Here is a 13,555-nt window from a genome sequence, read left to right on the forward strand (position 1 = left end):
ATACTGTACTGGAAGGACACTTGTAAAGAATAAACATAACAGCAAATTGTACACAAGCATGAGCTTCATATATCTTCTGATAAACTATTAATCAAAAAAGGAAAACTGACAAACTGTTTTTTTCATTAAAATGATAAGATTATAATATGAAGAATATTATAATTACTAAACATATATTGTTCATTAATTAACATTCACTATAATATCAATATAAAACTTCACATAAACTGTCATAATAATATGATTATATAAATAAAACAATAAATATATTCTAAATAATATGCACATAGATATTGAGAACCACTAATATAGCACCAACAAACATGAATGTTGTGTTCCATTCCACCTGAAAAATTCATTTTATGTAGAAGATCTACCAAAATCATTCAGATATGCTTATGTTGGGTAAAACCAGCCAACACCATTTACATTTTCACGAGTGAAGGATCATGAATGCTTTTCAATCCTTAGAAATGATTTTTTCATTTCATATTGTCATGAATAATTGGGCTTCCATTTGACTTTCAGGATTAAGTTTTTTAGTTTTGATTCTAGATTTTAAGAAGATGTAATAGCAGTTAGAGCTCTCGACGTTAGGCACAAAATGTGATTAAACTCTTGATAGGCAAAAGTCACATGGAAGCCCTGAATAAGATTCCTAAGTTCTTCTGCAATTAAGCAGCAAATTAATAAATAAACTTGCTTGATAAACATTTTGTAACAAATTTCTCTTATTTTTTCAAACTCTTAACAACGCTATAGATACTTCTTGAAACAAAAATCAAAAGTGAGGGCATCAATGTTCGAAAACAAAAGCATAAAACATCTACCAATACAATTTTAATTACTCAACAGAGTCTAATGAAAATTGCAAAACCATTTCATGAGTATTTACCACAAAAATTTGTGAATAATGAAACAAAAATAAATCTATCAGAAGTGAGGTGATATCATGTTCTCGTATTACATGTTAAAGTTCATTAAAACAGAAATCAATTAATGGTAAAAAGCTGCAACATGATCCATACAAATGATTCATACAAACGCTACATACAAATGCTACTTCCTACTTATGTATCTACACTCAAAAATATTATCTTTTTACAATACATAGAACATGATTTAGTGATAGCCATACTAAATAATAGCAGGGCTCACTGCTATTTTTGAGACTGCCTCCTTTCCAATATTTTCCTCTCTGGATTTGTGAAAATCTTAAGATTGGCTTTATATGTAGGATGACATTCCCTTAAGTAAAGATCCTCTCTCTTACCACCAGTGGTCACTGAGATAAGGTACATCATCATTTGTGGTTCAACTTGGTAGCAATGCACAGGGCCACAAAATCAACTGTTGACCGGGAGGATGGACTTTACACCTGTGTTGATGACACTTCAGTCATATGTGACAGGTCGCCATCAGCAAGTGTTTCTTAAATGCTAAGCTGTGCCCAGGTTAAACATCATCATACATCTTCAGCAGCTGATCTGATGGCTGGGACTTCACATATCTGTACTGGGTTAGGATCCTCCTGTAGATAGATATATACAAGAATAATTCTGAAAGCAAAGTTGAAAAAGTATCTAGGGGTATTTCAGAACATTGTTTTCAGGTTGGTAATGTCAATAGGACAGTAGTTCTTATAATACAACCAGTAGAATATTAGAGTGTAACAATTTGATGACTTAACTTCAGTTGTCTGATAAAGGTGACTGTGAGACACTGAAACATCACACTCTAATCTTCTACTGTAAGAGCTTCTATTCTGCATTATCTATGGGTATTCTCCTGGAATAATTGTTGAATCATGTACAGACGAGTGTACTCTAGAATTTTTTCAAAATAAAACTATAAATTTTACAGATGAGACAGACAATAGTCTGATATGTAAGGTATACTACCTCTGAGTATGCTGGTGGAGGTCTGTAGTTGTAAACATAGGTGTACATAGGTGTGTAAGTGAGGTCGCCCATGTTATATCGAGGGTCATCATCCTCGTCATCCCAGATATTCACAGCTCCACCAACACTCTCATGGTACGTCGGTGGGTCTGTAAAATCAATAATGGTTTACAGATATTAATGCAAATAAGATTTTCAATTTGTTACAAGTTGTAGAATGTATTTCAAGAGTGGAAAGTTCTTTTCTTTTAAATAAGTTCTTTACTTAAAATCAATAATGGTTTACAGATATTAATGCAAATAAGAGAAATCATCTTGTTAATTGATTGTGTCTCTGTAGGGTTGGAATATGTGTAACTTACCATCAAACAGTGGATGTGGGGTGATTGTGTCTCTGTAGGGTTGGAATATGTGTAACTTACCATCAAACAGTGGATGTGGGGTGATTGTGTCTCTGTAGGGTTGCAATATGTGTAACTTACCATCAAACAGTGGATGTGGGGTGATTGTGTCTCTGTAGGGTTGGAATATGTGTAACTTACCATCAAACAGTGGATGTGGGGTGATTGTGTCTCTGTAGGGTTGCAATATGTGTAACTTACCATCAAACAGTGGATGTGGGGTGATTGTGTCTCTGTAGGGTTGCAATATGTGTAACTTACCATCAAACAGTGGATGTGGGGTGATTGTGTCTCTGTAGGGTTGGAATATGTGTAACTTACCATCAAACAGTGGATGTGGGGTGATTGTGTCTCTGTAGGGTTGGAATATGTGTAACTTACCATCAAACAGTGGATGTGGGGTGATTGTGTCTCTGTAGGGTTGGAATATGTGTAACATACCATCAAACAGTGTAGGTGGGGTGATTGTGTCTCTGTAGGGTTGGGATATGTGTAACTTACCATCAAACAGTGGAGGTGGGGTGATTGTGTCTCTGTAGGGTTGGAATATGTGTAACTTACCATCAAATGGTGGAGGTGGGGTGATGGTCTCTCTGTAGGGCGGTGGTATGGGAAGATAGTCTACACTATCAAAACGACGTTGGCTCTCTCTGAAGAAATGTGGCTCTGGGAACCTAAATGTTCCCCGTCTGAATGGCACTGTCCCGATGACAATTGGTAAATGCATGGTCAAATTGTAAGCCCCGGGTATATGTAAGGCGACCTGTCATCAACACAGAGATTTTACTGTTAAGTCACAGAAGGTACCATATAGAGTAGATCATACATTTGCTAATTCACTGGAGTGACAGCACCGCACCAATGACAGCTGCCTTCATAGACCCTGAAAGACCCTATGCATTGTGCTGTAGACCATTCCATTAGAGCCAAACTCTGACAACACTATGGCTATGGGCAGCGCACTAGACTCACCAAAGGCGGCGGTAAATGCCACTCCCCTCACATCAGTTGAACACTGATGAACATCAGTGAAAGCAGACCTAAGACTTGTACACCCACCAATAAATGATAATAAACCATGTGTAGTGTAGCTCCATTTGTGTATGTTAAATCTTTGATATAGTCTACAAAGGTTTACAGATTAAACTCATGAAAAAAAATCTATATTTAGATATCAATTATCGAAGTTTGGTATTTCCTTTGTCTCATATAGATTCTGTAACATCATAATGAAAATTAGTTATCAGAAATTAACATGAAAACACCTGTCTTAATACATCTCATAGACTTTTTAGTTGACACTAACAAGTAATGATAATAAGTAGGAGTTTACATCTGTTAATTCACTCACTGCTTCACTCATATAGGACAGTTGTTAAGGTTGAAGTTGTGCTGTTGTCAATACAAACCTGATCAGTTCACTTGAGATACATCTCTTATTGCCCATAACATACCAATATTTCATAAATAGGATTACATTTAATGGCGCTATAACACTAAAAAAAGAGTATAATTCACAGACAGATGGATGGGCTAAAAGATATACTGAAAAGTATACTGGTATCCCTAACTGAAAGAAGCTACCAGAAAACACAGCCTTGCAAAAGATACAAATCCCCCTTACGGTTTGTACATTGACTTAAACACAATTAAGAAAATGGCCGATTGTCTGAAATTTCATGCGAAAATCCCTCAAGGAATGAAGCAACTCGACTGCTGACAAGCATACACACCAACTTTTCAAAATTCTCATGGAGCAAAAAAGTATGTGAACGACATTTCTGATACAACATGACTACCTGTGTGCCGCGACATTTGATCACAAAGGAAACAAGGACAATTAATCAATGCATATTCCAGTAATATTTTTATTATTATTATGTGCATGTTTTACTACAAAATAACTGTTGCTGTTTTTATCGCAAATCAGGACCAAATTGAGATTTATAAATAATGTGAATCCTCTATAAATTTATTTAACTCTTCAGTACTTAATTAGTTTATACAATATAACACACAATAAATTAATAATTATATAATATGTGCTTTGAAATATGATGCTTCAGAAAGAATTTTAAATTGGAGAAAAATATCTCATAAAAAATAGAAAAATAAATGACATCATTCCTTTTAAGAAATTCACAATAATTCAATTCAGAACTAATGGTCCATCATATATTAAATATTGTTTTCACTGTGAAATTTATACAAGTGAAATAATTGTAATTAGATATTAATCTGGAAACTATAAGAATTTGGTTCGTATGAAAGGCCTTCGTTAATATTCAACAGTACAGACACAGACAGTGAAATTGTTTAGTAACATGTATGTAACATCAGTTCCTATATCTGAGGGTAGACAATCTGTGAAGGCACCCGAGCTATTCTATGCTTTTTGACCTATATCCATAAAATAAAGAATCATTTGCAAATTTTATTAAATGTCTCAATGACGATCCTGATAAATTGCCCTCAGTTGTCTGTTATGTCAACGAACTTTAGTCAATGTAACAGTTAACACTTAAGAAAGGGTCCAGCATATATACAGATGCGGCTTATAACCCTGAAAATACGGTACTAAAAGGAGGTCTCTAAACACTGGTGGTTATACCTGCTTTTGTCAGCTCTTTCGCATTCAAACATTTCTCTTTTTGAAGACTGATTAGAAGTGGAAGGGCAATTTCCAAGAAGAAAAAAATCTATCAGACATGAATGTCCACACTACAATGCATATTAGTATCACTGTTTGATGAATTCTGAGAAGGTAGCAAATGTGACCTCTGACCCTTTAACATTAGACTGTTGACCATCTTGATAAATTAAGGTATAGAACTTGATGTTATGACACTATGGGGAAAATATGAACCATGTCTATCCAAAAACACTTGAAATTATTTGTTGATAAGAAGGGGGACACACATGGGGTTTCAGATGGGACACAATGCTACATGATTAATTACTAACAGTAACAGATCTGTCAGAGTAAACAGCTAATACACACTCAATGACCTAATATCCTTCATGTTTACTTACTTTGATGTAATAATCTACTTTCATTACACAACAGTTCATGATAGATGGCGACACCGCTGGAATCTTCAGGAGCTGAGATTCCCAGTTCCCTCGGGTCCCAGGGGCCACTGGTAATCCTAAACAAATAACCATGCTTACAATCAACTAAGTACAAGTGATGGCAACCTGTTAATCATAATCGATTAATGAATTAAATAATCATATGTGTTATTGAGTATGTTTCTGATATTAAACCCGATGTATTGATTGACATAGAAAAAAAAGTCATCAGGATCTGTGATTTTTATTTACTCACAATATGCACTTCTGTCACATTAATTTCATGGACTTTTAAGGAATCTTTTTAAGTCAATAAAGGTTGTAATAATTCAATCTGATAATAAATAACTGAACATAAACAAGTTTCTATTTTATAAGTAATCTCGACCCCCATCCAGATTTGTATCTTTCTTTCCTCTCAAGATCAATTTTGTTTGTTTTCAGATCAGACAGTTAATTTCTATTATCCAAATTTTTAGAGGAGAACTTTTCTTGGCAACAAAAATCCCAAAATCTTAATTTAGACTCTTCTTTCAGGCTTATTCATCTGTTAGTTGAATTTAATAAGTAAAGAGTAATATCATTGGTTTATTTATTAGTAAAGAACAATGTCATTATGATAGAGGTTTTCACTGTTCAAGTAACATTACAGTGAAACAATTATATTTTCACTATTTTTCATTTATTATTGCAAATTCACATCAAGTGTATCACCTTATCAACAATGATATATATGGCTTCTGTAAAAATTTTCACATAAAGATGTTATATGATATTTATAATCATCTCATTATGGAAACTAATATTACTTCTTCGTAATTCTAAATTAAATTTGCATTATCACACAATGTCTATTCGCCCGTAACAAATTCAAGGGCAGAAAAACAGGATTATGTACTTTGTCACTACAAATTTTTCCACCATTACACGAGTTCGTGTAAACAAATGAACTGCCTCGTTTTCAAAACTGTCAAATGGAATTGTTGGCTCTAAATAAACAAGAGGCCTAGCGGCCTTGATGGTCACCTGAGATAAGCAATATTGAATATAAAGGTTAAAGGATAGTTATGAAGTGCCATGAAACAGAAATTGTGACACTAAATATAGACAGTGTCAATACATGCATTCCATCAACACCGTCATCATATACTGATATTTTTTTTCTATGAAAATTACAGTTGAGTCTAAAAAAAATATTCCTTTTTTTATTTTTGAAATTTAAGTCAATTTGACCACTTTTGGCCCCGCCCATCAACTCCTGGGGGTCAGTCAGGATCAAATGGGCATACCATCAAGCCGTCAACCTTCACTCATGATTCTAACCAAATTTGAAATATTTCCAATGGAAATTAAACAAATTATGCTCAAAAATCTAGTTTTCCTACATAAACTATAGTAAACTTTACTCCCTCCCCATGGGAAAATGTGAGACCCTGGGGCCATGAAATTCACAATTTTGTAAAGCACCTTAAGATGCTTCCATTCATGAAGAGCATTTGATTCTACCATATCTGAGTTTTAAGAAGATGATTTTTGAAATCTGAGTCAATTTGACCCCTTTTGGCCCCACCCCTAAGGTCCCTGGGGGGCTGGGACAATACAATTCACAATTTTCGTTCATCTTTAGCCAGGAAAGGTTTCTGCAAAATTTCATTGAAATTGGATCAGGGATTATGAGAAGTCGAGAAGCCAGATGAAGGGTATTAGAATAGGTCACTATGAGACTTTGTCTAAGGTGACCTAACAAAATTGATTTAATACAATGAGAGTCAAACTGGACATTGAAAACTGATTGTGAATATCCAGAAAGCATAAAATGTTATTGGTGGCATATACAACACAACAAAACACACAATCAATAAAAAGAATGTCTTTTCCTAGATATTCCTTTAAATAACTTGGGATATACATATTATGCATATTCCATGGATATTGATAAAGACTGTTACAAAACAATAGCAGTGAAGAAATTACACATTACACCGTCTCCCCCCCCCCCCCTTGCCTAAAAGTTGGGAGGTTTTACCTGTGAGGACTGTGAACTTGGTTCTCCTCACCCTTGTTTTGCCACTGGCGAAAAAGGCTTGTGTTTGGTACAGTGTAGCATAAGGTATGACTGTCCTTGAGGAGTGGTTGTCAAACTCAGCTGACACGGCTATTGATTCTCCTAGAAAAATGAATCAAAGAAAATAGCTAATGGAAAGTTTTCTGATCCAGTCTCCATTCAGTCTCTGTTCCATTCTGATAAATATGTGTGGAAGCATTATTAATATCTACTAGTCTACATGTCAAGCACATCTAATTCAGACCTTCTCTTCTTTCTTCATGTACTGTTCCAATTTCATGATCTATGGTTTTAACAACATTATTTTCACTTGCCATATTACAACATCAGAACAAATGTCCTGTACACCATAACAAGTGCTTTTGCAGAATATTGCCACATCAATGTGTTGATAATTATAACCAATATCATTCCTGTATGAATATAATGTACTGATGTCTGTTAACACTTGCACCAAATGTTTTAACAAATTTTATTAGATACAAAAATTGAAGTCCAAAACATGTCAAAACACAGGCTTCTTCCATAATAAAATCCATTGGTCCAATTCGGGGAAAGGATAGTTAAACTGGACAGGGACCTGATACCAAATATAAGTACCCTAGTAAAATTATAGGGTAATATTCTGACGTCTTTCAACAGGGACCTGATACCAAATATCAGTACCCTAGTCAAATCATAGAGTAATATACTAATGTCTTTCAACATTTGCACCAAAATCTAAAATCCAACATCGACACATCGATTTGACAACACTCTTCTACGAAGAAATGAGCCATCATCAAAGTTTCAAAATCATTTCTTCAATTCATTCATACTTGTGGTTTTTCCTGGTACAATCATGTACCGTGTTACATTTCAATACATTTTGAAGTTCTCTCTCTCTGCTGGAATGCATGTTTTGTCCTGAGCACATGTATTCACGGGATAGAGAACTCTTTAGATCAATCAGTTGAGCCAAAGTCTAAAGTTAGAAGTCATCAAAATGTCAGCAGATGTATAGATGTAAATAAGGACTTCTGTAACATACATACCAGCACAGTAGCCACGGCGATCAGACCTGGCAGTGATGGAGATTGGCCCCGATGTACACAACCAACAACAGAGGGTTGTTTCTGCACTACTTTGAACACATGTCTGTAATATAAAGGGAGATAAAGGGAGATCACAACTTCCTGGACTCCATACCATTTCTTTTTGGTGTTTTATTGTACCAAATGATAATCTATAATGGTAACAGGAGATCCCAGAGGATCTGGGTATGCCCACTGTTGTTTGGTTTTTATTTGTTCTTTAAAAGTTTTTTCCCTTCATTTCATTTCTTTCTTCTGTCTTTGCACTTAATTATATGAAATTTAAAAGTCAGTTCTGAGCAGGTAGTTTGAACACAATAATTCTGTGTCTAGGGATACTTCAAATTCATTCTAGACGTGTTTCATTTGCAATTCCATCTGTTCAAACAGATCATGAGGTTGCACCAATAACTATTGATAAAGATATTGGCACTGCAATAATCACTCTTTTTCTTTCTCAGAAAATGCCAATACAGATCAGTAGATTGATATTGTCTAATCCAAGAGCGTTGCCTGTCAGCTATTTTGTTTTTCTGATCAGTCCCAAAAAACAAATTTATAGAGCACAACTAAGGACTAAGGAGAACCTACATATGAAATCTGAGAGAGATCCATCTTTTGCTTCTCAAGAATGAACAAACTTTTGTCAAAATCCAAGATGGCAACCTGTGCACTTGGGCAAGACAAGTACTAATCACCATGGTCATGTCATTCTTCAAAAAAAATTCTTTTAGATGTGACAGATTATATTAAAACAAAAAGCAAAAATATTTATGTTTTACAATGCTAGCGTATATATAACATCCAGATCCTATCAACTTTTGACTTATTTATGTGTGAACTTGTTTGATATACATGTGGATACAAAATCAAAGAGGAACTGGAACAGTAATTTTGTATCCTTCAGGTTCAATTTCTCATAATGTCTGATCTTCTGTGTAATTGTCTATTGAGGAGCATTTCAATTTACATTAATATTCATAATATTTGTGTAATCAATTTTGTCAAGAATTTGCCATAACCCTGTTGGACAAAACACTGACACCTGCCCTTACCTGGTACTCTGGTTTGTTGATGTCTATAGGACTGATGACTGTGAAGGCTTTTTTGGTTTTGTGATTAAATGACCAAGGCTTGTCCATCTCCGCCTTGAGCCAGTATCTGATGCTCCCATGTTTACCCTCAAATGATGTTGAAATACCACTGCAATAAAATGTGACAGAATTGGTGAAATTTAATACAACAAGCAACTATACCCGAAAGACTGAAGGTTGTTTGGGTTTATTACCCCATAAACAGACAGGTTCATTATGAAAAAAGATAAATATAATAGCTTGTGGCTATCTCACAAAACATCATGCTAGAGACCATGCTTATATCCAAGGATGGTGTGTAAACTAAGCAACAGCACAGGATATCCTTGGAAATACAAAGCATCCTGGGTAAGGAACAAGCCACATATATGGGATCTTCAACAGAAGCTGTAATATCTGATGCTCTATCAAGAGAACTATAACAGCTTCATAGGATCATTATAATATATCTGACAAATTCAAATGTAATCCATATCTGCTCACTGAAAACAAAGTTATCTATGCAAGTTGATACTAACATGCAGTACAAAAACAAACATCTCCCATTCCCCTGGACTATTTCCCCCTGCACCACTATTTCTGGACTGTCTGCATACACATCAAAATCGCTTGGCTACATGCCTTATTGTATAGTTGAACATGTGTACTGAGGGTATCTGCACATTAGTCAAGTGTATATAAAGTGTCCTTGATATGATAATGCTTAAGTTATCTATCCCTAATCAGCTTGATCTTTCACAGTTTTTTTACTTACCATATTGGCAACTCAAAGTTGAAGTTGAATTCATGCCGACCTTCCAGCAATGTGTCTCTTCCTTCTGACACCTCTGCAGTAAACAAGTGAGACCAAAACTGTCACTGGAAGCTTACAATCAATAATGAACAGTATAATATACCATTGTCAGGATACACCTGCCACATATCTTTTTTCTGGATTCAGCAGTGATGGAAAACAGCTGTATTTTAGCATGGTCATTATTTTCCCAGATTTCCTTTTTGATTTACTAAAATATAGCATGTACATACAGTAATTACTTATTTGAATTGCCAGTTTCAACGTAAAACTAGTCTTTAAAACTTAATAAAACAGGGAGGTGGACTACAAAGACATATAGGAGATTTTGTGGTGACTAAAAAAGTGGCAATTAACTCATAATAGTGAGGTGTTATAAATTTAGAGGTTTCCCTGTGATTTTATTTGTTGTAATAGGAAATTTATTTATGAAAATTCATAAAATTCTTGTTATATCTGTCAAAGTTTGAAACTATTTTTATATACACAGCAATTATTTTGATGTACATTACTAGGTGTATATCAGGGTAATGTCAACATAAGGTAAACATGATTTAACTACAGACTGTTGAAGTTTTAATAGTCTTAGTTTTCAGACTAAATTTTGTCAGATATAAGGTCAGTATCTTATAATATGAGCTGCAGTTTGGTTTGGGACAGAAAGACATAAATGGCTCACCAAAACACCTTGGTGTTTTAAGGCACTGGCCATATATTCTCTATAAGTTATTACACCCCCCTTAACAATAGTATATTACTTACATTATTTTTCAAGTACAGGAATTCTATGATTTCTCTTCACCAGACTCAAGCTTAGAATTACAAATTTGTAAGCTTTTAAGTCTATCACTTCCCAGTAACAAGTTGTTTACATCTGCTCTATAATTGTAGTACATTTCCTGCTGTTTTCATATTGTAAGCTGGTATATATATTTATGTATTCAACGACCATACATCTGCTGTCATAGCCTTCCAGTAGACAAGAAAGGAAATGAATGAGAGTAAAATGAGTGAATCAATTAGTGAAAAAGATAAGGGAGAAGGAGGGTGTATTGAGGTGGAATCAATTGTTTCTATAATTATAACTTGACACATTATTTTATAAGCTGACTTTGTATATGTTCTAATATTCATGGTCTGTTGTCTAATAGTATGTTCACAGGCAACCACCTGCAATTAGACAATATGCTTCCAAATCAGTAAAAGAAGAAAGAAGGGCTCTAACCAATAATAATTTGGTTAAGTCTGCATTTTAAAGTCCACTAAACTTCTCTGAAAAGATATCTGTTATTTAAATGCTCTTCATCATAACCTATATAAACATCTCCAAAAAGTATGTACAAAGTATTACAACTTACTACAGGTATCATTACTATGGTAAACACTAAGTATGAAATAATAGCACATACATTCAACCTATTGTATTTAAAATTTGTCGAGTTCAGAGTGGAGCCTTTTTACAATAACAGCTTTGATATTACTGAAACAATGAATTCATTTCAACTATGGCTATGCAAATACCTGGGTATCATTTATCACATGGATAACATATCATGGGATCAAGCCCGATCAATATGACACAGTTTCAATATTTTAATTTGCTTCGCCTGGCATAAACAACATCATTATTTGATTAGAAGGTAAATTATACAAAATGATTTTTCAATATAAAAAGCTAAATGTTAACGAATGCGTCGGTCTTTTTCTGTTTTCTGTTTTTCTGTTCCGTTACCTTTTACATATAAACATGTATTACATCCAAATGTGCTGCAGCTAAGTACGAAACCTTACTCGGATTAGTTATATGCACAGCAGTGAGAGAGTTTACTGAGCCGGCCGTTTAATACAATTACACCGAAGTTGGTTCGTTTGTTTATGTTGAACCTGATACTCACCTCCGCCGAAAAGCACCTGTCTTTTGAAGAAGTATTCTACTTCTGCATTATAGTGTTCTGTGTAAGAGCCCAGTCGACTGCCTGTACTCCGACTTTCAGTCCAGTGTACCTTGGCGACACCTCGCATAAAAATCCGCAAAGATCTCATCTTCATATCGCCTTTCAACTCGACCACAACTTTGCCGACTACCTTTTCACCAGGATGGAAAACTGTCTTGTTTTCCGACATTATTATCTCAAAACATTTCAATTTACCCATTTTGAGGGTGAAAGATAGATTCACCTCTTCCCAAAACCTTTGCAAATCATTTTCCTCACGTACAAAAAAACATCTACCATCTTCCCGGAAGTTACATTTTCAGCATCCCTAACGTTTGCGCAATGAGATTATCGCGTAAAAATGGAGTCCGGTCATCCTTCCGAGTGCATCATTGTGTGTTGAATGTAAACTCTAGACAAGTTCGAAGAGCAAATATAGGTGCATTCGATAAAATCAACAAGCAGGCAGGTGATGGTCGATGACCTCACCATGGCTTAAGATTGATCGAGCAATTTTTGGCTAACTCAGAGTTTGTTCTTGAAATATAAGTTATTTCCTACAAGACAAAATTAAATCGTTGATAGATGGAAAGATCCCGTAATGTTTTCAATTTTTCGATTTACAGCTTGCTGAATATCTTCCTATGTGTACCTACCTAAGCTGTCTGTCGTTCAGGTTAATGAAGCATGAAACAGGGAACGCGTTCACATATTCTTTACTTTGTTTGTTTGTTTTCTTGGTGTGGATTTTATAAGTAAAATAAGATCAGATGAGGTAAACTGAAAACATTTCGGAGCATTCCATTTTGTCCTGATTAGACAAAGTGGGAACATACAGTCACAGCTATACATTTCAGTAGTAGGCCCACATGTATCTTATTTAAGTCTTACCTTTCATATACACATATTACAATCGATAAAAAAGACGACATGTAACAGAATGACGAAAGTCAACGTTATCAGAGAGTTTAACGAGACTACTTGTCATTTTTGATACCAGTATCGGGACAAATATTCAAGTTCCATTGACTATCTCTTACCGTTTCCTTATTGATCCTATCAGAGACATATATATCACGTGATATATACGTCTCTGATCCTATCTTATAATTTATGTCACTGAAGCGGCTGTTCGTGACTATCTTTCTATATGGCTCTGAATCCCTTCCTATCTGTTATTTTCAACGAGAAACACCTACGCACATTGTGTGTTTTTTTAGCT

The 13,555-nt window shown here is 34.8% G+C and overlaps 1 protein-coding gene across 1 annotated transcript; it reads right to left on the bottom strand.

The window, feature by feature from the left end:
- Positions 1-1,242: 1,242 nt before the first annotated feature.
- LOC132544156 (arrestin domain-containing protein 3-like) lies at positions 1,243-12,556 on the bottom strand. Its single transcript, XM_060207730.1, has 9 exons — positions 12,295-12,556; positions 10,361-10,433; positions 9,568-9,715; positions 8,474-8,576; positions 7,401-7,541; positions 5,336-5,451; positions 2,864-3,065; positions 1,902-2,050; positions 1,243-1,531 (listed from the first exon to the last, which is right to left on the bottom strand). Exons 1-9 carry the CDS (start codon positions 12,551-12,553, stop codon positions 1,466-1,468), a joined length of 1,257 nt encoding a protein of 418 aa, XP_060063713.1. The 5' UTR covers positions 12,554-12,556; the 3' UTR covers positions 1,243-1,465.
- Between the last annotated feature and the right edge of the window lie 999 nt (positions 12,557-13,555).

Source organism: Ylistrum balloti, unplaced genomic scaffold (assembly GCF_031769215.1).
Source record: "Ylistrum balloti isolate Yb309-2 unplaced genomic scaffold, AGI_CSIRO_Ybal_v1 Utg369782, whole genome shotgun sequence".
NCBI lineage: Eukaryota > Metazoa > Mollusca > Bivalvia > Pectinida > Pectinidae > Ylistrum > Ylistrum balloti.

Coding starts and splice junctions, on each gene's coding strand:
- LOC132544156 (XM_060207730.1), bottom strand. CDS start 12,553: ATGGGTAAATTGAAATGTTTTGAGATAATAATGTCGGAAAACAAGACA. Junction 10,434..12,294: donor ACAGGTGCTTTTCGGCGGAG/GTGAGTATCAGG, acceptor TGTTTACTGCAG/AGGTGTCAGAAGGAAGAGAC. Junction 1,532..1,901: donor CTCCACCAGCATACTCAGAG/GTAGTATACCTT, acceptor ATCTATCTACAG/GAGGATCCTAACCCAGTACA.